Source organism: Protopterus annectens, chromosome 16.part0, assembly GCF_019279795.1.
Source record: "Protopterus annectens isolate FY-2018-M chromosome 16.part0, PAN1.0, whole genome shotgun sequence".
Classification (NCBI taxonomy): Eukaryota; Metazoa; Chordata; order Ceratodontiformes; family Protopteridae; genus Protopterus; species Protopterus annectens.
This window is the reverse complement of record NC_056750.1, coordinates 375,184,814-375,211,410: the sequence shown is the minus strand read 5'-3', so window position 1 is coordinate 375,211,410 and position 26,597 is coordinate 375,184,814. Positions and strand designations below refer to the sequence as shown.

The 26,597-nt window shown below is 38.5% G+C and overlaps 1 protein-coding gene across 1 annotated transcript in view; it reads right to left on the bottom strand.

The window, feature by feature from the left end:
* Positions 1 to 26,597, bottom strand: part of ABCA2 (ATP binding cassette subfamily A member 2) — a gene marked incomplete in the record, with an annotated part of 2,505,641 nt that overhangs the window by 1,293,406 nt on the left and 1,185,638 nt on the right. Inside the window, 2 exon segments of the mRNA XM_044058216.1 lie at positions 6,586 to 6,908; positions 25,881 to 25,910. Coding sequence (XP_043914151.1) covers positions 6,586 to 6,908; positions 25,881 to 25,910 — 353 coding nt within the window.

Genomic DNA, 26,597 nt, shown 5'->3' with positions numbered 1-26,597 from the left:
AAAGGAGTTAGAATATGTCAGCCAGGTGCTAGGCAGTTACAAGTAACGTGTGATAATATATAGTGCATCTGTGGGAGTTTTAAACAGGTTGGATACTGGGTAGGGGAAAGGAGTTGGAATATGTCAGCCAGGTGCTAGGCAGTTACAAGTAATGTGTGATAATATATAGTGCATCTGTGAGAGTTTTAAAGAGGAGGTTAGATAGTGGGTAGGGGAAAGGAGTTAGAATATGTCAGCCAGGTGTTGTGCAGCTGCATGTCCAGGAGTTGTTTAGGTGGGAAATAAGCTGTTTTTTGAAAATGGTTTTATTAGGTTGCAGCCTGATTTGTGGTGGTAGGGAGTTCCAAGTCTTAGCAATGTTGCTAGAATACAGGGAGCCACCAGAGCTGTAATGGCTTTTGGAGATTGTGATTAGTGCCTTGTTAGTGGCTCTAAGTTCTCGGTTATTGGAGTAGAGGATGATCAGGTCTTGTAAGGCTGAAGTTTTGTCAGGTTGGTGCAGTATTTGGTGAGCTAGAAGAAGTTGGTTTAGCGCTAAGGTGTTAGGGAGTTCAAGCCAGGAAAGCTGTTTAAGGGCCTGACAGTGGTGGGTGTGGTAGGAAGAGTTTGTGGCGAAATTTGCTATTTTGTTGTAGCATACTGATAGCTTGTTTAAATCACTCTTGTTTAGATTATTAGGACAGGAGAAGCATACAGTAAGGTAGAGAGAAGATGGGTATGAGCTAAGGTCACTTTACTGTTGCTGGTTAGGAAGTTTTTACATTTGTAAAGAGTACCTAGTTATTTGTTGATTTTGGTTATGTGTTTGTCAGATTTCATATTATTGTCAATAATGAACAGTAGTCATTTGGTTTGTGTGACAGGGGAGATAGGGGTATTACCTAATTAAGAAATAGAGAATGGGGGAGTAGGTTCTGCTGCCTTGGAAGGATGAAAGCGCATAAGTTGGGTCTTTTTAGGATTTAGTATTAGCTGGGAGTTTGTTAGCCAGGTTTCAATGGATGTAAAGGCCAACTTTAAAAACCTTTTAACAGCAATGAGAGAATCAAGCACGGAGTGGTCGGGTGGATGAGAGAATCAAGCACGGAGTGGTCGGGTGGATGAGAGAATCAAGCACGGAGTGGTCGGGTGGATGAGAGAATCAAGCACGGAGTGGTCGGGTGGATGAGAGAATCAAGCACGGAGTGGTCGGGTGGATCAAAAACACAAAAACAACAAAATTCCACCTTAGTAACCTTCAGTGAGCCTGTAATGAGTTCTCCGGTGATAATTTATCAATCGTTTTGTTCAACAGAATTAAAACAGTGTAAAAATATGGCTGAAACCCAGCCTTAGGCATAATAGCAAAAATGATAAGGTAAAAGCTTACAAACTGGAACAATCCCAGAATGTTAAACAGTCCACAGATGGCAGCAGTAGTATGACCGTCACTGATAAAACAGACAGCAAATAGCTCCAAAATAGCACTTCCAAATGGTCAGTGGCAGCAACTGAGGCAACAGACTTTGCAAACCATTTGGAACGGTTTCCTTTGGGATTGTTTGATGCTTCTATACTTTTGCTGCTATTTTATACATTTTTATACATTTTTGCTACCTGAGTGTTGTCCGGTCATCTGGGACTATTTCAGTTTGCAAAGTCTGTTGCTTCAGTTGCTGCCACTGACGATTTGGAAGTGCTATTTTGGAGCTATTTGCTGTCTGTTTTATCAGTGACGTCATACTACTGCTGCCATCTGTGGACTGTTTAACATTCTGGGATTGTACCAGTTTGTAAGCTTTTACCTTATCATTTTTGCTATTGTGCCTAAGTCTGGGTTTCAGCCATTTTTTTTACACTGTTTTAATTCTGTTGAACAAAACGATTGATAAATTATCACCGGAGAACTCATTACAGGCTCACTGAAGGTTACCAAGGTGGAATTTTGTTGCTTTCAGCAATGAGAGAATACCTACACAAAGAAGTCATACACACATACGTTCATAATAAATGTGTGGCATAGTGGTGAGGTAGATAGCATTGTCGCCTCACAACAAGAAGTTTCCCAGTTCAGTTCTCAGTTGAGATGCCTTCTGTGCAGAGTCTGCATGTCCTTACTGTGTTCACATGGGTTTTCTCCCTCATTCCAAAGACATGCAGTAGGTGGACTGGACTCTCAAAATTGGCCATAGGTGTGAGTGTGTGTATGAGTACGTGGCATGGAAGAACAAACGTGACAGGGCTTGTCACCAGGTAGAGCGAATCTTGGCTCTAGATTGTTACTGTTGAAGTGATACCCCAATCCCATGTCTAAAAATGGGAAAAATTAATTATACACGGATGGATGGGTAAGCAAACTTCATAAGTCAATATATATTAATACATTTAATTTTGATATCTACAAATGAATTGAAATTTACACATTTACTGTATAACCTGCACTGTTACTTATTAAATGCTGAACTATTACACTCTTTAGAACATTCTACCTATGTACAGTGTATTTTCTGTTATAATACTGCTTTGTTTTCTGCATCTCATGTAGTCTACCTATATACAGTTTGTTTGTATTCTTACTTTCCACTGTTTATGCTTGTTCTTTGGGTTCAGGTTGTACATGAAAAGGGTTGACAGACCAGACAACCTACTCGGTAAATAAATGTGATTAAGGGATCAACTTTTTGTGCTCCCACAGGCAGTCGTTATGTATAATAGTGTGGAGGGGTCTTTGGGTTACACTGTCCATCCTGGTCACTGTTCTCAGAACAATTATTAGTATGTTCCCCAAAGATACTATATTTAATTTACGCATATATGTTCTTACAGTGCTGTATATATGCTGTTGCTCTAGTCTCTTTTATGCTAATTGCATCAGAATTGCCACTTGTATAACTTAGTAGTCTGCTCTGTACTGCACTAAATGCTGTAAATCAAAGGTATTACTGCTGCTCCTTATCTGCATACCTAATGGCTCTGTTGCATCACCCAGGTATGCAGCACTATTGGAAACTTTTATGAATTGTATAGTGATCTTGATGTTGTTTTACTGATATACCATTAGAAGTCCATAGCTTGATAGTGCAAGGCCCAAAAATACACAGCGACTCCTAAGATAAGAGCAAACTGCGAAAGCTGCTGTTGCTTTAGAAGCATGTACTGCAACCCCCAAAGCTGCTGTCATATTAGAAGCATGTACTGCACCCCCAAAGCTGCTGTCGCATTAGAAGCATGTAATGCCCCCCAAAGCTGCTGTCACAATAGAACCATGCACAGCACCTCCCAAAGCTGCTGTCAAAATAGAAACATGTCTTGCACCCCCAAAGCTGTGTCACATTAGAAGCATGTACTGCAACCCCCAAAGTTGCTGTCATATTAGAAGCATGCACTGCACCTCCTATACCCCACTCCCTTATATACCGACTCAAAGGTTGCTGCAGCTGCTAGAAAAGGAAATTTTCCAAGCTACAGCAATTTTAGAGTTCATAGAGATTTTCCCCTAAATGGACTTAAATGTTCATAGTTCTATGAATCACCCACCCAGTTTTCAGACTTATAATGGGAGACCAGTTTTACCATATACTAATCCTACCTATAACACAAAATGTTTATGAATACCAATCAACGACCACGTATGACAGAGAATACATGGAAAGTTTACATACCCGCGGTGGTGGTGCTGCGATAGCGTTGTCGCCTCACAGTAAGATGCTGTCCGGTTCGAATCTCAGCTACAGCGTCTTCTGCATGGAGACATGCGTGAATGGGCGTACCTTCGTTGAAGGTTGTGTGTCAGGGCTGGTAACTTGGCATGTAAAAATCAACTACCAATCATTAGCGGACCGGAGTTCCGCTGTGGTGACCCCTAACTGGGAAAAGCCGAAAGACACAACAACATGGAAAGTTTACATGATCCTACAGACCAGTGCAGAAGCAGGTGTAGTGGTTAACACCCTTTCCAAAATGTTACAGTAGGAACTAAGGTGAAAGGTGAAGCTAAACAAATGCTCTGCTACGCAAACATGTGCATAAAGGCTTAATGAGCAATTAGCAGTAGATGCACAGAACACTGGAAATTAAGCTTGTAAGAAAGTGAATCACATGGCTTTGTCAGAGGAACACAGACAAATAGGTATGGACTGTCTCGGAAGACTATAACAAAAAAAAGTTATAAATCTTTCTCTCTCTCTCTCTGATGCAGACCTGTTGAAAGTTGTGTACCTTTTAGGCTACAGCTGGTAAAGTTCTGCCACATTCTCTGTGGTTTTGTTCTGTGGTTTGAAATGATTGGACCTAAGTAATATCTGAAACACTTGACTGATGCTGCCAACCATACTTGGCTTGAAAATCTGAATCAGATTATATAAAATGATAATTTCTTTTTGTTACCTCTCTCTGTATATGCTGTATTTGGATCCATTAGTACTGGATGTACTTCAGCAATAAGTTCACCATTTTGGTCTAAATTGATATGGATGCAACAAGCTGTAAATGTAACTTATTTACTAGTAACTGTTCATCAAAATACTTGCTAAATAAATACCACATCACTCAGTAGCTTAGTACTATTATGACCATTTGCGGAAAATGAATAAGGCAACTCTTTTTAATTACAGTGGGTATTATTTTCTACACATTAACTGTCAACGGCATGATTCACTTATCTCAGTGCACTGAAAATGAATGTTGATTCAAAAATAGTGTTTACAGCTGGAGTCTCTTTACCTCTGAGAAATGTAGCCTTGAGGTGAAATGCTTTTTCAGTTAAAGAAAGATTTCAATGGATATAACAAACAGTCAAAAGACATTTTTATGGTACTTCCTTATTATAGCGGCCCCTGCGATAGCAACCTTAAAACAGAAGTAGAACAAATGTCAAAAGACTAACGCGTGCCTTTTTTGAGGGGGAGCTTCCAGATATACAATCTCAGCTACTGCAATCTTACTTCTCAACTGTCCACAGTGTCCCTGTTGTTCTGACCCTCGATTTTTTTTTAATCTGGTAAATCTCAGAGGTCAGTCAGTAATGCCAGACATAAGCGTTTCATACATGGTATTGTTCATAAAACCTATGTTGGTGCAAAACCTGTTGCTCTATTAATGTTTTCAAAGTATTTAGAGTCATATGCATAAAACGTTTGGCCCTTTGTAACCTCATTATTATCATCTTTGTCAAAAAATGTACATCGTGCAAAAAACTTGACATGTTTGAATGTGATAAATGTATACATTTTATTCTGTTTTCCAATCAAGATGGCTCTAAGCCTTTTTCTTCCGATTTAGCTTACCTAATATCTGTACGGTAATGTTGGGTAAGGTTGCTAACTAAGCCTTAAATGAGTTTTACTACTATTGTGGTTTCTACTTTAAGTTTGGATTAATTTGGGTTCTGCTGCAATGCTTTTGTGCAAAATTTAGAGAAAACTTAGGACATAAAAGATTTTTTGGGCCATTCATTCTTCGTCTGTTTTAAGGCCACTATTGCACGGGCCGCTATAATAAGGACGTACCCATTTTACTTCTAACTGGCTGTCTCTTGATCTATCCATGTTGGAGTACTTTGCTGTCACCAGGTCTAACAGATGATAACTCTACCTATGTGAATAAATGACATTGCTGCTATGTGTACAATCACTTCATTGGCTTATAGTAGAAAACTAACGTATTATCTTGACAACAAGCTATTCATAGTGCTGGTTTGTAGTGACAATGCACTGAGAGTGTATTCCACTTATGGTAGGTTCTATGCATACAGAAGTGCTCAGGCACATCTGGTCTCCCTTGGACATAGACTTTCTCCTGATCAAACTGAGCATCAAAACTTCGTGATCTACAAATGTAATGACAGCATCTCATGCTGTGTGCAGAAGCAGGTACTAGTTTTGCATGGACTGAAAGGTATAAACATGGCAGCCAATGTTAGACGCATGTTGTTGCCTTGCACTGTTCAAGACAGCCGCAGTATAACTGGTCTGTGCTGTCTCTTCTTCAGCCTTGTCCTTAGCGTAGCTACTGTTTATTCTCTCTGCCATATGGGCACCCACAGCTGATGAATATTACAGAACCTTAGCAAGTTATGCCTGTTAAAAATGTCAAACATTCCTCCTGTTATTTCACACTCATCAATGGAATCATGAGAGAGGCTTGTGTAAGTGATTACTGTACAAGCACGTCAGTGCTACACGAGAAACCAATGAGTAATAGTGATACTGCACACAGCAGATGCAGGAAGGGTGGAAAATGGTCCTTGATGTACATTTAAAAAAGTAATATTTGCATTACACTGAAATACAAAACTCATATTCTATTACAGGTACAATAACTAAGAGGAGAACACTGACAAAAAGTATTAGAACACATCTCCCTGGGTAATGAAGCAACTGATCTTCAGCTATTTTTCTTTTTTTTTTTAAATATGGGCTGAAATTCATGTATTTATATTTTTTTGTCAAAGTAAATTTCTGGAAGATTACTTTTACTACATTTTCTAATACTCACTATATTAAATACTTGACAAAAATATTATCATCATAAATGTTGCACCCATTAATTTATAAAAAAAAACACACACTCACTACAGGCATTTAAATATGCATGATATCACATTACCTGTTATTACCACACAGGATAGGCTGCAGCCCTGCCCACAACTGTACAAAAGCTGAAAATTGACTGTGGGGGTTATTCTCCGCCTCTGAACCTTCATCCTCGTCTTCACTGGTGGAATTACTGTTTGTGAAGTTGCTGCTCCAGGCATTGCTGTTTGCTGTGGGAGGTGGAGATTTCCCAGCACATGCCCCCTTTGGCAGAAGCTTGGCCAACCCTGACAGTATGTTCACATCACGAAGAATCTTCTCCACCTCTGTGAAGTCCTCCAAGAGAGCATGTAGCTGATGTTGGGCAACTGTAGTGTTCACATCATCCAGTCTCAACTACAAAGCAGAAATAAAAGAAGAACAGTAAGATTTCTGAATATGAAGCGATCCCCAACAGAAGAAATGACCCTCAGTAAAACATGCGAGAGACAAAAGAAGAAACTCATCATTCAAAACTGAACTTAAAGTAAAATGCACATCTTACATTCATTCAGTGTTAGAAAGTCTAACCTACAAAAAGCATTGCATTTATATTAGTGTGTATACTTCCACACTACATCTTACACAGTATAACGTACATGCACGTTCAGCAATTTTCCAAAACTACACTTCCACAAGCCCCAATGAGTGCCAGTAAAGGTACAAAGCTGCAGCTGCGTTTAAAACTCATCTCAGAAGATGAATTGACTGGATTAAGATGTCTGTGTTCAAAATAGAAATCTCTGCTTAGGGCCTGCATGTGTCAGTAACAGTTGCCTATAAAAACCTTAAAATATTTTAACAAGTTTATCTGAGTATGTTCAATATAAGGAAGGAACTCACACCAAGGCTGGACACTACTGACTGGTCCCCAATATACATCCAAACAGACCCGACTACAGCTCTTCCTTTCTTTATAGACCAACTCGCAACAATTCACAATTTCTTGTTTCTTGTATCAGTGAGATGACTTAAAATGACTTAAAAAAACTTTACTGAGTCACTGATTAACACCCACCTTCAACAACTGTATCTAGACCTCAGAAAAGCATGCTGATTAGTGACCAATGCAGCTAAATCAACATACTTCATAAACAGACAAACAGCACTAACAGCCAGCCCCAAACACTTTTGGCAAGCTATTAAAATTAACTATGTTATTGATAACAAACCTATAACATTTCCTCTCAGTAAACCTCAGCTTTCCCACAGAATATAAACCTCGACTCAGCTGCAGACTCCATTATAAAGCAAGTCTCCACTATTAATTCTCAGAATCATGACAATCCAGATATTATTCAATTCTACTCCCACCTAATTTCTGACTAGCATTTCACTTCAAGGAAATTTTATAAAGAAACTAAAGAACTATTACACAAACTAGATAGAATGTCAAATGCCAAATTCAGCAACCTACATCCAACATTCCTGAGGATGCACATATCAAAAATTGACAGTCTTTTGACTTACATTTTAACTTGCTTCTTATTTCTAGCACTGTGTCATTCCCATTCAAACATGCAGTTATTTTACCCCTGCCCAGCATTACAGCACCAACCAACCTCCCTTAGAGGCTGTTAGCTTATAGTCAAACCTCTATCCCCTCACAAAAACCTCTGAGGCAATAGTTTAGAAGCAAACATTGAGACATATAAATTGCTATTGTCTTTAATGCAATGAACAGCATGGCGTCCATAAGGACTTCAGTCAAAGCACAGCCCTGTAAACAATAACTAACATTATTTACATAACTCATCTATATGCCTAGAGCTTTGAGAGAGTAAATCAACGTCTCCTTTTACAGAAACTGCCAAGATTCACTTTTGGTGAAAACATTTAGTGGGTTAAACACTACCAAACTAATCAATACACCTTTACAGGTTTATGCAAATTCTGCTCTCTCAGATATAACAGCCTTCAACAGTGCAGTGCCTCAAGGATTACTGCTAGGTTCATTGATTTTCACACTCTTGCTACATAACCTGACACAATCTCTCCTCACTTAACGCTGTACTTCACTTACATGACATACTTCTTAATTTCTAAAGAATCCTTGACAAATTTAAGCAAAAAATACAGCAAAACTTTACAAAATTAGTCAGCTGGTCTGCCACTATTAAACTGAGCATAAACCGAAGTAAATTAGGAGTCGTGGCATTTATCACTCTTCAGAAACGTCTTCAATTTCCTTTTCTCATGCACACAGATCTGCAGAATAATTCCCTGCTACTGAACAACAGGGATAACTGGACCTATACCTCTCAAACTCTTGGCACAAGAAATCTGGACAAAGCCAGAAATAATAGGGGGAGGTACAAAAATATGGTCAAATTTTAAACATTACTCTTATAAACTTATAAAGTTGCAAGAATTCAAGGTTTTGTGTTACCGTGCATTTTCTAAAGGCTATGAAGTCTGAAACTCAAATGTCTGTCATTATTCAGTGAATTCCACTCTCACTGATTTGGCAGAAAGCTACAAATTTTATGAGGAACAGATTCAAAAATATGAGTCAAAAATCTGAAAATTCCGCAAAAATGTGTGCAGTTGAGAGGTATGACGGGACCACATACTAGACTCGTTCTCTGGTTTTTACACAGTATACAGAATTTACTACAAATAAGGTACTATCTCAGCTACAAATATGTTACAGAGTATCACTCCTAAAGTTACCATATTTGTATAAAGCACTAGCCAGGAATGTACTTATCTATAAAATGGAGTATGGCCTCTGTCTTACAGTTAGTTTTCCACTCCTTAGCCAGCTACTACGAGTGACTTATCTCAAAATCTGACACTTTGTATAAGTGACAAGACTACAGAATTTCTAATGTAATTTACTGAAAAAGTTCCAATGCCCTGCATAAAAACCAGGGCAACGCTGGTTTTAGTACCTTACTTTTCAGAATGTTTAGACTTTATTACCACCTCCTTACTTGCTATCAAAGAACAAGCACACTTATTCAGGAATAAACAAAAAGATAATCAATGTAAAACAGTGCCACTAAAGTGACCTTTTTCAGGGGTATGCAACAGGTGAGAAGCATTCACTAAAATAGACCCCACCACAAAGTTACACCTCCCACCTGATATCAGAAATCATCCAATAGTGAAGTTCAAAACCAAATTAAAGGAACACCTAATGAAGTCTTACTTTCATGAAAGAAAAAAAATGCAAGCTTTATGAGTACCTTATTCACACACACATTATGTTTGATGAATCCAAGTTGCAAGTTGAAATACTAATATAAGTTTTCAAATAGCTCACTTCTTTACATGTAAGTAATCTTATGGGGTCATTACTACTTTTCTTACTGGGTTTTTTATACATTTACGATTGCTATGCATTGTTCAGCGTGCCTATGACTACTGCATGTTTTACACTGAAATGTGTGCTGTTCATATATTTTCACTGTATCTACTTTTTACTCAACATCTCTTTTGTGTGTACATATTATTTATTTGTCATTACTGTGCTCTGATTACACTTCTTATATATGTAAAGTCATTGTTATTTTTGTGCTCTGATGAGACTGCGTAATGATGACTGAAAAGGTCAGTTTTACCAGTCTACCTACCCAGCTAATAAACTGAAACAAACAAACTCAGGGCCAAGGACCAAATGCATTTTGTGACTAATTCCATAGAGTTAGTAGGTTTGGGGTCAGACACATTCTGTAGCTGCCTTTTAATTGTCAGATGCTAGCTACTCTGTATTACTGGCCAAACACATGCTCTGACCTCATATAACAGGGCTGGGGACTAAACGCATGGCAAGACCATCTAACTCAGAGTTAGGGGTTAGACACATGCTGTGACTATCTAATCCAAAGTTAGAAACCAGAAGTAAGGTAAGGCTATGTAATCAGGATCAATAGTTAAATGCATGTTTTTGCCATGCAAGTCAAAATTAGGTGCCAGACAGATGGAGAGGCTACTTAACTCAGGGTCAAGGGCCAGACACATGATAAAACTACCCAGCACAAGATTAGAAGCCACATGCAAGCTATAGTTATCGGACAGAGAGATAAGAGTCAGACGTATAATGTGGCTACCTACCTCAGTTTCAGGGACTAGCTACATACATGCTGAGATAACCAGTTACCTAATTCAGGGTTACATGCCAGACATATTGGATAAATACGAAACACAGGTCTGTAAAAGAGACACACGTTTTGACTACCTACTTCAAATTTAAGGGCCAGTCACATAATTTAACTGCGAAGGTCATTGTTAGTGGCCAGACACCTGCTGTGCCTGAGGAAATCAAAGTTTGAGGGTCATACACATCTAATTACCTAAATCAGGGTTAGAAACTAGAAACGTGGTGTGGTTGCCTAACTTGGAGCTAGAGGACTACACACCTGTGATAATACGGTTAGTGCCAGACACATAAGCACCTACAACAGGTTTAGAGGGCACACACATGTTGTGACTACCTAAGCTTGGGTTACAGGCTAGACATATAACGTAACTATATAACAAGAGTGTCAGCGGCACAGCTACCTGCTTCATTATCAGGGAGCATATACATTCCGTGACTACTACTTCCATGGTTAAACTCAGTTCAGACTCACGATGAGGCTACCTAATTCTGTTTTACGGGTCAAGCACATACTATGACAAACTAACGTGCTGTTAGAGAACAGCCACTTGGTGTGATTGCCTAATCAGGGGTTGTGAGTTAAACAGATGTTGCAACTAACTAAAAGAAGACTAGCAACAAACACAGGGTTAGTTAAAAGACATGGCATGACTGCTTAATACAGATTTAGAGACATACCTCTCAACCTGAAATCATCAAAAATCTGGACAAAGGCCCATGAAAAGTAGGTACAATTGGCCAAAAGTCTGTGCACTGATTAACACAAAATTTGCATATGTAATTATGTAACCCTGCCCACTCCAAAGTAATTGAGGGATACCAAAATGAAGATTGACATCACTAAATAATAATAAATAATGTCAGGCATTTGAATTTCAGAATTCATATCCCTCGGAAAATAGATAATAATCCAAAACCTGTTATTCTACCAACTATCTGAGTTTACAGGAGCGATATTTAAAATCTTTCCTTATTTTGGGGCTTTTGTCCCATTATTTTTGGCTTTGTCCAAATTTCTTGCTCTGGCTGAGAGACTGAGAAGTATGAAAATGTGTCAATGAACAGGAGAGGTGGAAATTGCGACCATTGTCTTGAAAGTCATGAAATAGTTTGGCAGCAATTTCTTTTTGGAATATAGAATTATTGTTTGTGGTAAGGTGCATGTCATGGGTATGGAAGGTCCTACAATGCAGGCACTCAGTGAGCTACATTCGAGGCGTAAATCTGGCTGAAGTAAAATAAGGAGAGAAAACAGTGCCAGTCAGTTGTTATTTCTCTTTTTCAATGTGCAATTAAAAAGTTAAATAAATAAATAAATGGCAAGCATCTTGAAAGTTCTGTTCAAGCTAAAGGAGTGAAGCTGCATCATTTTTTTCTTTTCTGTTTTTAAGCTTCACAGTGTTAGGGCCTGGATTTCTCCATCATGCTGTCTGAAGGATTGTCGCAGGTTACTTCCCCGCTGGTAAGTGAAGGAAGATGAGATTTGTAAGGGATGTTGGGAGCCACAGCCACCCAATTGTTGTTGTGAGCCCCCCCCCCCTCCAAAACTTTGCAGCAGCATCCTCAGAACAGAAGGAAAACAATACTGTTGACATTTAGGAAGTGTTGCTTTGTTTGTTGTGTTTTTTCAGTACATTTTACTTTAGAGAAGTACAGCAGGTTGGAAATACGTTTGGTCCCTTTATGAATGAGCCCTTCTCCAAGTGGACAGGACTGAAGTCTGTAGGGGCATTGTAATGTGCATGTGCTCCCCATAGTGGGTCGGATTATCTTTTAAATGTGTTAAAGTTTTAATTACATGGACAGCTATGTATAGAACATGATTTGGTACATTAGTTAGTCCATTCTATTTTGTTACAAATTTTGCATCATCCAGAAGTACAGCATGTGGATTTTGCTTTGGTGTATTTGCATTTATTTTGTTTAGGAAGTGGCAGCTTGTGGGGGTAACCCCACTGTTTCAGTATTTGATCAGAACCATACAAATACCACTGTGTGAGATTTTTTTTTCCAGGAGGCATACATGTATGCCATCCAAACCTGTATTTTATTAAAGATCTCCATCCATTCACCTGTTTTTTTTTTTCTTGCAGTGCCCTCATTGCAATGATGCTCCTGCAAATGATTTTTTTTTTTTTTGCTTGTAACTTCTGTGAATTTTCATTTGCTTTGTATATTGTTGGGAATTAGTTGTCGGTTCCTTTTTTAATCAGCGGCAATTATTTTGTTTGATTAATGGAGTAGTATATACTTGGATATTCTCTTTTCAGACCAGATTGGATAATATTCTTGTGTGTCCATTTTCTGGAAAAAAATAGCTTTATTTCTAAATGTAAGGATGTATAGCTGAAGGGTTGCTGTATGGTGCAGTATTGTGTTAGAGTAAGAATTAAGTACTGAATAGCAGTGAGATGTGTAATCTCATAAAAACTCTATTATCAAAGACGTTCAAGGACTGTGCAATAATTCTGCTTTATTTATTTACTTGCTTGCATTTAATAGCATCCTGATCTCCCTTTTTGCTTCATTTTAACTTTGCTGCATACAATGAGCCTTCATTTAGGTAGACAGTGCCAAGAATTGTGGTTCTCTGAGGTTTAGAAAACTACACTGATTGTACTATTAAATACTATTATCTGGAACTGCGAATTTTGCAAGACGTGGAAACAGAAGTAGGTTGTCGTGTCATTAATGGGCAATAATAATAAAAAAATATATTTTCTGAAGAATAAGATGGCTTAAGCTCTAATGTCTGTTATCACTGACTGTCTGTAGTCCTCGGTAAATTATCATAAAATATGTCAAGATACGACAGAGACAAGAAAAATATGAGGTAAAAATCATACAACTTAGAGTTATTATAAACTGACAAGGAAAGAAAAACACTAGAATGAAATCAAAAGAAAAACACGTTCTTTGCATTCTCTTAATGCACTGCATGCATAACACTAGTTCTAGACCCTAAGTGCTTTTGATTATGGCTAAAAATGGAAAATAGAATATTCTGCAACCATTCTATGACTTCAGTACTAAGTGTTTTAAAGACAATTCAAACTGTGCGTTTGTTTTTAACGAGGTAAACTTAGAAAAGAAAATCACATGAACAAGGTAGGTAAAAAGACGTGCATGCGCCAAAGGGCCACCTATTCTGTAAATTATAAACTGCTGTATTTCAGTAATACACAAGTAAACATAATGCACCATATTTCAGTAACATGTTTAAAAGAGTATACAAACATGTTTATGTGATGCACTGAACAATTTGTACTTCACAATCAGCATATTCCAAAAAGACTGTTGATTTATGGCCAGCATTTTGACACACAAGTAGCATAGATCAACAACTAAAAAGTGTCATGGAAGCGAACCACTTACTGATGCATTCCTCACTGGCACAGCAGTTGTACTCTGCAAACGTCCTATCTAGAGCTTTTACTGCCACTGTCACCCTGTGGGCCAGGTGAAGCAAATAGGCCTAGAAATTATGCTGTGACTGACGCATCATAGGCACTGTTCGACCAATACATAACTACTAGCAACATTACTTCACCAATGGACCGTGGTTTGAAACTGCTGCCACAGTCTCCGAGTTTGACAGGCAGTCATCACGCATGCCCCTGCACATTGATGATGTTGCAGGATATGCTGGTGATGCGTGATGATGTCAGACATAACTAAAATTTGTAAACAAAAATAAAAAAAAAACTGGGAATTGAAGGGGCCACTATGAAATTTGTGGAACCCCATTATTTTGCGCATCCAAATAACCTTCCCCTGCACGGAAACTGTTGCACGGCTGAAATGAACATGAACAAAAAGAAAAAAAGCCAGCAACTGTGGGCTGTGAAAACTAATTTAATTAGTTAGACATTTGATAAAACTTCAAATGAAAACAACAGACCGGTTTCGGCTTGGATTTTACCTAGCCTTCATCAGTGTGAATTCATATTAAACAATTGAAGTCATTTATATGGTAGAATTGATTAAACACAAAAAATGATTGGTGAGCTCATAAATATGTATATAAACATTCATAAATATTCATTAAGTCCAGGCTGAAAAAGTGAACCCAATTTTACTATCCATTTTTTCTCTTTTGTATTAAGTTTGCTGTGCCATCCTGATTTATATGTTCTGTCACCTATTATTTTGTCAATGACAGTAAAATGAAATATGGCTGTGCTATGTTTTAGTGTGTGTTTATATAATGCATTACTAGCTCATTTACATTTGATGTCACTTAAATGTTCAGAGATGCGTAACCTGAAAGGTCTAGAGGTTTGGCCAATGTAAAAAGCATGACAATTGCAAGAAGCCATATAAATAATCCAATCAGTATTACAATTAGCAGAAACCTTAATATTATATACATTGCTGCTGTTATTGCTGGAAAATTGTTTAGTTCTAAGTACATATTTGCAATTACTGCAATGTCCACATGGCATACAGCCTATGAGCTTATCACCCAATATTGTAGTTTGGGCCATCTGTAGTTGTTTAGATTCCATTAGTTTGCCCAAATCTGGTAAATACCAAGGAATGTGGTACAGTTGATAGGTATGTTTAGTGACCAGTCAAATGCTGCAGCTACTTATCTCAATATTAGCAGACAGTGAAATGCTGTGGCATCTTAACTCAGAATTAGTGGTCAAGTGTACTTTGTAGTAATAGATGAGTGGTTATATCTTTGAACTACTGGCTTCCATTAGAGTCCCGTATGAAAATTATGTAGTCTGGTTTCCTGCATATTACTGTCCAGTCTTGGTTTTCTGCATATTACTGTCCAGTATGAAAGCAAAGATGAAGAAATGAATGGAATGCACTCATTTGGCTCAACTCGGTATTTATTATTTACAAATATAAAATATTACATTTTGTCAGAAGTTATTACAAACAAATAATTTCTTGTTTCTTTGAGAACACTGAATTTAAAGCCTCCAGAATGTCACCCTCAGCAGAGAAATTCATCTAAGAACTGGAAATTGTGGCTCCAAAAATTCAACTTATTCCTGACTATAAGCAAAATATCTGCAGGTCACGGAAGAATCCCTGATAGCTTATAACGTATCTGAGTTTTGAGAGGGAAAAAGAGTATTGCTGTGAGAAGAAAGAGCAGTCAAAGTGACAGACAGACTGTAATCCAAGGAAAGGTCTGCCATATATTTACTACCTGTTCTTCACAAGGGTAAAAGCTCCCACAGATTCCACTGATACATCTTACTGATCTAAACATCTGAGCAAAAAACTTTGAATTTGGTGAGCTGAATGAATGAATGCCACATGACAGACACAAATGTAGTATCAGAAAAAAAGAGACAGGCTGTTTTGAAAAATGTATAATATATGCAGAGCGAATTAAGGTTTTAGAAGTGTGTATATCAGTGTATGGGACAAAAAAATTAAAAATGGGTATAAAAGAATAAAATGAGATATACAATTCAGCATTTTTAGCATGAAAAGCACATAACACAAGACTGATAAGTTCTGCCAGAGTTGTGGCTATACGCATGAAAAAATGTGCTGTGATTAAACAAGTGTGCAGAAACTGGAAAACAAAACTACTTTAATGGAGTTTTAAATAAATTAACTGCTAGTAACTTCCTCAGTCTCCATTTACATAGTGTGTAACTCTAATCAAGTCACTTACCTAGGCAGCACTGCCAGGTCACCCTCTGAAACTGTACTTGTGCCTAGACCCTAGAGGATTTATCAGATTAATAAATAAAAAGGTGTAAAATAAAGTATTTTTCAATCTAAAAGACTGCATCTAGTAGAACAAAGTAAAGAAATGAGTTAGCTATGAACCTAATGTGCACTGACAAGTTAAGCATGTGTAATGAAACAGCATAGAAAAAATGCAAAATCAGTTGAAAATCTGGTAGAGAAACTCAAAATTAATAATCAAAGTGTGGTATGTAACTAGACACTGGAGCAAAGTATGTCTGTCAAAATGCTTGAAAGCACTAGATCTGAAACGGGAAACTGAAACCACTGACAGATTTAGGTTTATATGTTTACTTGTTCAGGTCATAAACAGTTTGGCCAGAAAGGGCTTACTTCTCAACACAAGAATAAAAGATAGAGGATTCAATTTAAAACTGAGTGAATGAAAGCTCCTACTACAGTGGGTCACTTGACTTGCCCAGTGCACTATATGATGAAAAGATTTCACACTTTTACATTAAGAATATGTTCAGAATGTTCAGAGTGATGATTCACTTAAATAATACAATTTACTTAATTGTTTAGGCTGTTTGACAGAATTTCAACATATTCACATAGATCCTGCAGTGTTACTAGTAGAGTATGCTCCAAGGAAAATGCCGGCAAGGTACTTTTCCATTAAACCCCTGCAACGTCTTTGCGCTGCTGTGTCTTGGCGGCATGTTATCAATTATGCAGGACTGACACATGTGATGTGAAAGTAATCATTTTCAGTAGGTAAGGTTAAGTTTTCATTTTTATTTGATTTGGCAGGCAGTAGTGCACACATGAATGGCTTGTCTGGTGCTGCACGATCGCAGTTGTTATAATGTGCAGAACCACTCCTTCCCTTTGCATGTCAGGGCTGTCTCAATAACCCGGGGACTGTGATGAGCATCGCCAACACCGGCGATTTTTTTATGTGTATGGTACTGCAGTATAACTATGAACACTTTTTCAGAGCACCTCCCGTAGCTGAGAAATACAGGCGCAAAGCGAAGTGTACTTTATAAAGGTTGCAGTTGTTGAATTGACAGCAGTACACATTAATCCGGAGACCTGGTCAACATCTTTCTCAGTAGTGTCTGAAATGATACATGCTCAACATCACCTGATCCAGCCATATCCAGAAGCCTAAATCTTTTCACCTTCTCTACTACTGGTATTCCCCTACATTAACCTTCTACTATAGTGCCCGGGGATTCTCTCCCGAGTATTGTAGTGAAAACATTAACCTTCTACTACAGTGCCCGGGGATTCTCTCCAGAGTATTGTAGTGAAAACATTAACCTTCTACTACAGTGCCCGGGGATTCTCCCGAGTATTTCCAGAAAACATTAACCTTCTACTACAGTGCCGGGATTCTCTCCCGAGTATTGTAGTGAAAACATTAACCTTCTACTACAGTGCCCGGGGATTCTCTCCCGAGTATTGTAGTGAAAACATTAACCTTCTACTACAGTGCCCGGGGATTCTCTCCCGAGTATTGTAGTGAAAACATTAACCTTCTACTACAGTGCCCGGGATTCTCTCCTGAGTATTGTAGTGAAAACATTAACCTTCTACTACAGTGCCGGGATTCTCTCTGAGTATTGTAGTGAAAACATTAACCTTCTACTACAGTGCCCGGGATTCTCTCCGGTATTGTAGTGAAAACATTAACCTTCTACTACAGTGCCCGGGGATTCTCTCCCGAGTATTGTAGTGAAAACATTAACCTTCTACTACAGTGCCCGGGGATTCTCTCCTGAGTATTGTAGTGAAAACATTAACCTTCTACTACAGTGCCCGGGGATTCTCTCCGGTATTGTAGTGAAAACATTAACCTTCTACTACAGTGCCCGGAATTCTCTCCGAGTATTGTAGTGAAAACATTAACCTTCTACTACAGTGCCCGGGAATTCTCTCCCGAGTATTGTAGTGAAAACATTAACCTTCTACTACAGTGCCCGGGGATTCTCTCCCGAGTATTGTAGTGAAAACATTAACCTTCTACTACAGTGCCCGGGGATTCTCTCCCGAGTATTGTAGTGAAAACATTAACCTTCTACTACAGTGCCCGGGATTCTCTCCCGGTATTGTAGTGAAAACATTAACCTTCTACTACAGTGCCCGGGATTCTCTCCGAGTATTGTAGTGAAAACATTAACCTTCTACTACAGTGCCCGGGATTCTCTCCGAGTATTGTAGTGAAAACATTAACCTTCTACTACAGTTCCCGGGGATTCTCTCCTGAGTATTGTAGTGAAAACATTAACCTTCTACTACAGTGCCCGGGGATTCTCTCCGGTATTGTAGTGAAAACATTAACCTTCTACTACAGTGCCCGGGGATTCTCTCCTGAGTATTGTAGTGAAAACATTAACCTTCTACTACAGTGCCCGGGGATTCTCTCCCGAGTATTGCAGTGAAAACATTAACCTTCTACTACAGTGCCCGGGGATTCTCTCCCGAGTATTGTAGTGAAAACATTAACCTTCTACTACAGTGCCCGGGATTCTCCCGAGTATTGTAGTGAAAACATTAACCTTCTACTACAGTGCCCGGGGATTCTCTCCCGAGTATTGTAGTGAAAACATTAACCTTCTACTACAGTGCCCGGGGATTCTCTCCCGAGTATTGTAGTGAAAACATTAACCTTCTACTACAGTGCCCGGGGATTCTCTCCTGAGTATTGTAGTGAAAACATTAACCTTCTACTACAGTGCCCGGGGATTCTCTCCTGAGTATTGTAGTGAAAACATTAACCTTCTACTACAGTGCCTGGGGATTCTCTCCTGAGTATTGTAGTGAAAACATTAACCTTCTACTACAGTGCCCGGGGATTCTCTCCCGAGTATTGTAGTGAAAACATTAACCTTCTACTACAGTGCCCAGGGATTCTCTCCTGAGTATTGTAGTGAAAACATTAACCTTCTACTACAGTGCCCGGGATTCTCTCCTGAGTATTGTAGTGAAAACATTAACCTTCTACTACAGTGCCCAGGGATTCTCTCCTGAGTATTGTAGTGAAAACATTAACCTTCTACTACATTGCCCGGGAATTCTCTCCCGAGTATTGTAGTGAAAACATTAACCTTCTACTACAGTGCCCGGGGATTCTCTCCCGAGTATTGTAGTGAAAACATTAACCTTCTACTACAGTGCCCAGGGATTCTCTCCCGAGTATTGTAGTGAAAACATTAACCTTCTACTACAGTGCCCGGGGATTCTCTCCGAGTATTGTAGTGAAAACATTAACCTTCTATTACAGTGCCCGGGATTCTCTCCGAGTATTGTAGTGAAAACATTAACCTTCTACTACAGTGCCCAGGGATTCTCTCCTGAGTATTGTAGTGAAAACATTAACCTTCTACTACATTGCCCGGGAATTCTCTCCCGAGTATTGTAGTGAAAACATTAACCTTCTACTACAGTGCCCGGGGATTCTCTCCTGAGTATTGTAGTGAAAACATTAACCTTCTACTACAGTGCCCGGGATTCTCTCCTGAGTATTGTAGTGAAAACATTAACCTTCTACTACAGTGCCGGGATTCTCTCCTGAGTATTGTAGTGAAAACATTAACCTTCTACTACAGTGCCCGGGATTCTCTCCTGAGTATTGTAGTGAAAACATTAACCTTCTACTACAGTGCCCGGGGATTCTCTCCTGAGTATTGTAGTGAAAACATTAACCTTCTACTACAGTGCCCGGGGATTCTCTCCTGAGTATTGTAGTGAAAACATTAACCTTCTACTACAGTGCCCGGGGATTCTCTCCTGAGTATTGTAGTGAAAACATTAACCTTCTACTACAGTGCCCGGGGATTCTCTCCTGAGTATTGTAGTGAAAACATTAACCTTCTACTACAGTGCCCGGGGATTCTCTCCCGAGTATTGTAGTGAAAACATTAACCTTCTACTACAGTGCCCGGGGATTCTCTCCTGAGTATTGTAGTGAAAAGCAAACTAGCTTCTGTCCGACATATGTGTAAGACAAATGAGCCTCCCGCGAATGGTATGGGTTTAATGGTGGACTGCACCTATTTCTGCAATCACCACATGGTCCTGTGCACCTAACCGTACAACAGACACTTGTCAGGCAGTTGTACAGAAGTACGTGTCACACACACACTTGTGTCTGGGACTGAAATACAGGCTAAATAGAGCATCACAAAGTGGTAGGAGTTTAATGAAAAGCACTGCCAGCAACTTTGTGGGATACAACATGTAGAGCTGAAATGTAGCAGAACATACTGATCACATGGGAGTGATGAAGAAAGAATGAGATTGCTGAATGGCTAACTAGCATGGTCACTCTTGCAAAAGCAGGCAACTTTTTCTATTTGCACAGCACTACAAAACGTTAACTCATTCATACCTACAGCACCATTTTGTATACTTCCATTTAACACACACAGCTCCTTATGGTGGCCTTGACATATCTGAGGCTGGCCTTTTTAACTACGCAATTTAACAATTAACAATAGCCAACACCAGAAAGGTCAGTATGTAAGAAAGAAAATGACACTATGATTGTTAATATATGATGCCGATTGTCACTTGTCATTCATATTTTCATAACTGAGAGAAACAGATGTTATTTAAAGGCTTAATGTGAAATGTCATATTAGTATACAGAGAGATGGACTGTCACTGTCCACTACAATAGGGATATTGCAGAAATTATGAAGATATGCAATATTTTCACCTGCACTTTAATATTTCCAGAAACAAGTGACTTAAAAATGTTTGCATGGCATCCAGGAAACATTTGATAATGTTGAAGTAAATTATCACTGATACTTGCATTGCAACTTGCCTATACTGGGAGATATTCTGTGTTGTTTATTTTATACAAATAAGCAGACATTTTCATTTTCCTGTAAATATACCAATAAATAGAAATGCGTTTTTGCTGTCATGTGAAAGACCTAGTCTGGCTGAACAAAAGTGCTCTGACAATCTATGTCTAAGTTGTACAGCTTCCAAGATATGAAAAGTATTTTGTGAAAATTTAAAGAAAATAGAATTTTGGGATTCTGTGAAGTGTAACAGATTAAACTGTTGATGCAAAGGCCATGAATTCACTTAGTAATTGCCTTAAAGATGAATTTTTACTGATAACATTTCTGTTTATTTCTTTTTAACAGCATTTGTGGTGGTGCTGCGCGGCGCGCGTCGCCCTCACAGTTAGAGCGTTGCCCGTCTGATTCTCAGTTAAAGCAGCGTCACTGTGACATGGACATGCGCGTGCGAAGTTTCGTTGAAGGTTGGTTGTTAGCCCCGCCAAAAGCAAACATGTAAAACTCTACTGCCAATCATTCGGACGCGGACCGGCCTAACGAACTAACCGGAAAAAGCGAGCATTTACTGCTCACAATATAAAGTTTTTGGCTTATGCTTTTTACTTGAGTTTTCTGACAATGCTCTGGAATGCGAGGATGGGTACAGGTTGTTAGATGTGTGACATTCCACATTTCAGAGGTTCTAATGAATTAGAGTTAAAAGGGAGACCATTACCCAGTTTGCACAATTGTTAGCTGACATCTGCTATGCTAAGTAAACCATTTCTCTACAGGCAATGTTAATCAAAGACATTGGCAAACTGGAAAGTTTCCAAGCTGTGCACTTTTTATTGCCTTTAGGAAGATACATATTTCTGGCTTTCCACTGGGTATGTCATCAGCACAGCAATTGCTTCAGACAGCTTTTGACAAGGCAATAAAGAGGCTTGATGGTGTTATTAGTTTTAATGATGACATACTACAGTGCAGTCAGACCAAAGAGCATGATGCAAGACTGAGTTACTGAACAGACTAAGGTGAATAACCTCAAGCTGAGAAAAGTGTTACATCACAATTACAAGAAGAGACATATAGATATTTTTAATGTATGAAGCCCTGTAAAAAGCAGTATGAAAACCATTACGGTAGAACAAATTCTCCTTCCCCCAAACAACAAACAAGCATAACATTTGGGGGTATTATTCAGCAACCTTTTGAAATGTATTCTAATGAAGTCAGAAATAATTTTGCTATTAGCAACATTACTAGGAAACATTGTGAAATGGTTCTGCAATAAAAAACAAGAAAAGAGTTCTGAACTGCTCATTCATTCAAGGACAGAAGCACCCACACAAATAGTTTGATGCAAGTCAGCCACATTATGAATGGATGCCAATCAGAATGGAAATAGTGAAGTGATTCTGCAGGAAGATGAAACAGCTGTTTACATATTCAGATCATGTACCAACAGTCAAAAAAATTGAGAAACAGCTGCTTGCCATTGCATATAATTATGAAAACTTTCATGAAAATATTTATTTATGAATATAAGTGCACTGAAAGCCATATTTCCAAGGTATGGAATTCCAGAATTTATGTCAGATAGAAGTCTCTTGTATGCAAGTAGAGAACCAAACAGACATATGAGATGAGCAGGAGTTTTAACTTGTAACATCTACTTTTAACAATACATGGTCTAATGATTAAGCTGACAGAACTAAACAAGTGGTGAAAAAGACTACTGAAGAAATAACAGAATGTTTATAGTGATTGTTACACAAACTTGCACTTAGCTTTAATAGAACAGAGTCACTCCACTGCTAGGTTTATATCTATTGACAGATGAATTAGTGATGGGGCAAAGACTAAAGAGTAGATATACATGTTTACTTATGCTTTAGGAGTTAGTCCCTCTTTAGTGAAAAAAGGAGGAAAAGGAAAGAGAGAAAATACAACACAGTTCACCAAAGACACAAGCATATGATGCTGTTTTAAAGCAATGTAACAACCATACCGGGTTGTTGTAGACAATTTGAGAAAGGGGAATGGATTCATGTCTTTTGGTTGAAGAATGAAGCACACTTGTTTCAGGTGAATGTAAAGCAGTCCCTGTCTGATCTCTTTCATATTCTATTAGTGTAGATTCTACTAGCCAGAGTCAAACTTGCTCAGGTTGATGCTGTTACTGACAAAAAAGTTGTAAAAAGAAATTTGAATGAAAGGACATTACAGCTTTGGGACAGTGGTTATCGATTTTGCATGAAATGGCAGGCAAAAGAGAATGGTCAATGAGGGGGGAATTCAATCCAGAGACTCAAATAAGCAGATGCTTTGGTATTAAAAATTTAGATAGTATAACGAGCATTTTTAATAATCCAGTTTTTTAGGTAGTAGTAACTTCACTGAGTGGAAGTGTACATTCTTAAACTGATAGGGTCACATATCACAAGGCCCTCACCTCTGCCACTGCCAATGCACTAGTCAGCACCAGTATGTGTTTTCCTTTAATTTTGTTTGCTCTGTTTCTAATGACTGTCATGTTCTCCTCTCGTATATCTCAGCCTATTTGTTCACAAATGTAGGGAGGTCCTAACTGCAGCTCTGCAAATAGGTCCTCTATGTATCTGAGAACAGATGGACTCAGATGATGGCAGGTCCAACTTGCAGCTGTGCAACAGTCTGAAAGAAGCAATCATTCAGACAGCTATGGTGGAGTTTTAGACTTTGATAACGCCCAGCCATCAATTAGCTGTCAAGGGAGGGTAGCTTTACCCCTATGGCTTGAGGTTCTGGCCTCACTACCCCAGATGAGGGCCTCTTGTGTTCCAGGATGGACCATAACTGTCCACAGGCCAGGGAGCTATCTAGCAATGGTTTCTTCTATGCATCCCTCATTACTGAGGACACTGACTAAGAAGCATTTTTATTACACTATAATCCCATGTCCAGGTGGGGGGCATGAGCACAGTGTCACACCAAAGCATCCTACACCCTCTCTCTGACATGTAAAAGCTATAACATACATGCCCTCTGGAAAGCTACTGTCATTTGCTTGGAACCACCAAGCTCATGTCTCTTGTCTATGGTCACTGTTATCATGCAAGCCTCCATCTGCATGAAAGCAAGTGGATAACCAGAAATCATCTGACCCTTTTGCCAGAATGGGTAACCTGGTTTAAGTTCTCAGTCCTACTCTCCTCCACCAGACAGCATCTAAGCCATTTAATTGAACTCAAGTCATTTGAGTTACTGTCAGGCCTTTATTCTCTGTGCCACAGCGTCAGGCTTGAGCATTAGTATCCATTTTAACCCCCAAAAATTTGCTTATTAAGGAATTTGGGAATTTGACATTATTATACTGCTCACAGTGAAAAATGTTAGTTCCAGTCTGTTTTAATGGCTGAGTTAGACTACCTTAAGTGAGATAAAATAAATATAATTTGAAATGCAAACTTTACAATTTTATGGCAGATACATTGGAGTTCTTGAGAATTTATCTCTATAATGTTTCTTAATATGTACTTCATTTTTAATTTTAATGTTAATGTTTTATATAATCATCAACAACAGATTTGCTTAAAAGAAAAAAAGCTGCGTGAGCAGCCAAGGATTTTGTTTGCTCAAACTGCAAAATGGAAGCTTGAGAAATTTGCTCAGAATAAATGTCTTACAGTAGCCATGCTGAATACAGGGAGAGTGCTTGTGATGGCCACCTACCTTAGGTATTTAGAGAAGTGTCCAGGCAAACATTTAAAAAGGTGTCCCAAGAAAAAATTCCACAAAGTGCCAAAAACAAACATCTAAGTCCAGCAAGTTGCAGAATGTCCAGAGAAACTGTCTACAGACTTGTCTCCAGAATTCCTTGCACACCAGCATCATTAGTGCAGACAAGAGAATCCCCATACACATCTGAGGTTTGGAAAACTGCTTAAGAAATCAGCTCTATGTCCCGACAGTTCAAAGCCAAAAAAGTAATTTATTTTATTATTTTTAACTACATAAATGAACAGGTCCTCAGATTCTTTTCAACCACTCCCTGAGGCACAAGAGCAAGGATGAATATAATATATATGTAGGGTTTATACTAGCCAATCAACCTACAATTTTTTGGGAAGTGGAAGGAAACTGGAGTACCTGGAGAAAACAAAAACATGCAAGCAGAGGGAGAAAAAGTAAACTACATACAGACAGTGATGGAGGTTAGGACTAAACTTCATATGCTGGTGTGTGAGGTAGCAGCAATGATTTATTTTTTGGTAGTGTACTAATATATCATTGAGGAAGATGATACTTGAAAGCACTATGCACATACATTAAATGTCTTTAAGCAGTGTATAACTATTTACCTCAGAAATTGGAAAATCATCTGCTTCAGTAACAGGTGATGTAATGCATGTGTGTATATATCTTTAAAATATTAAAACCTTTGGGCCCTGCCAGACTAACTGACTCACTTCTGCAGTAACTACATAACTTAAGGAGAAAAGCCAGACAACTTGTTTTAAATACTACCTCAGAGTTAAGGAAATATATCTAAAGTCAGTTAATGGCTCCACCTTGGTGTATCCACTGGTAATGCTCATACTTGTAAGGCTAAAGCTACAGATGCATTACTGCCTGCAAATGCTGTATCATCTGTGATTAGTGAGAGGTGTTAATGATGCACAGTTGATAAGAAAAAAGGCAGTCATGCGCACATTGTTTAGTTGTGAAATATTGTTACTGCTAAGAATAGAAAGTCAACCAAAATCTTACGGCCTGCATTACTCTGGAAAGGTCTTGATCCTGTGAAAGAGACCAGCAGTCTTTTAGTACAAGGTGAACAGTTGGCACCAATAAAAGAAAGAAGCAGAGCTCAGTCATATGATGCAATTAAAAGCCAGCCACTCATTGTTCAAGTGATCATATTTACATAACGGTTTGCATTAACAGAAATCTTAGTACAACCTGTGAATGCTAAACTGGGCAATCTCTAGTGGCAACGCTGTCTGTACTAATTAGATCATGATATCAGAGGTTAAATTACAACAAACATTATTTTTTGATAGATTTAATACACTAAGTATGATAGCTGTCAATATCTATAAGATAGTCAACTGCTTTCAAAATAAATAAATAAATAAACCTATGAGTGTGCAAGAGTTTAACCAACATACAATTAGTAGAGGGGATCCAACAATCTGTCTGTGGGATCCAACATGTTAAAACGCCAGGTACACTGCTGATAAAGCAACCTAACACATGTCTGCATGCACTCACAAATACACACACACACACACACACACACACACACGCACACACAAATTTATCTGCATCTGAAGTTTGAAATACAACCTACATAACATTTTTCCAACAAATAAAATCAGACATGTTTCCATTTCAGATGAACAAATGAATCATGCAATGGCTACTTTACTTGGACACTGTCTCACAACTTCATCAACTTTGTGACAAATGATTTTTCCATCCATA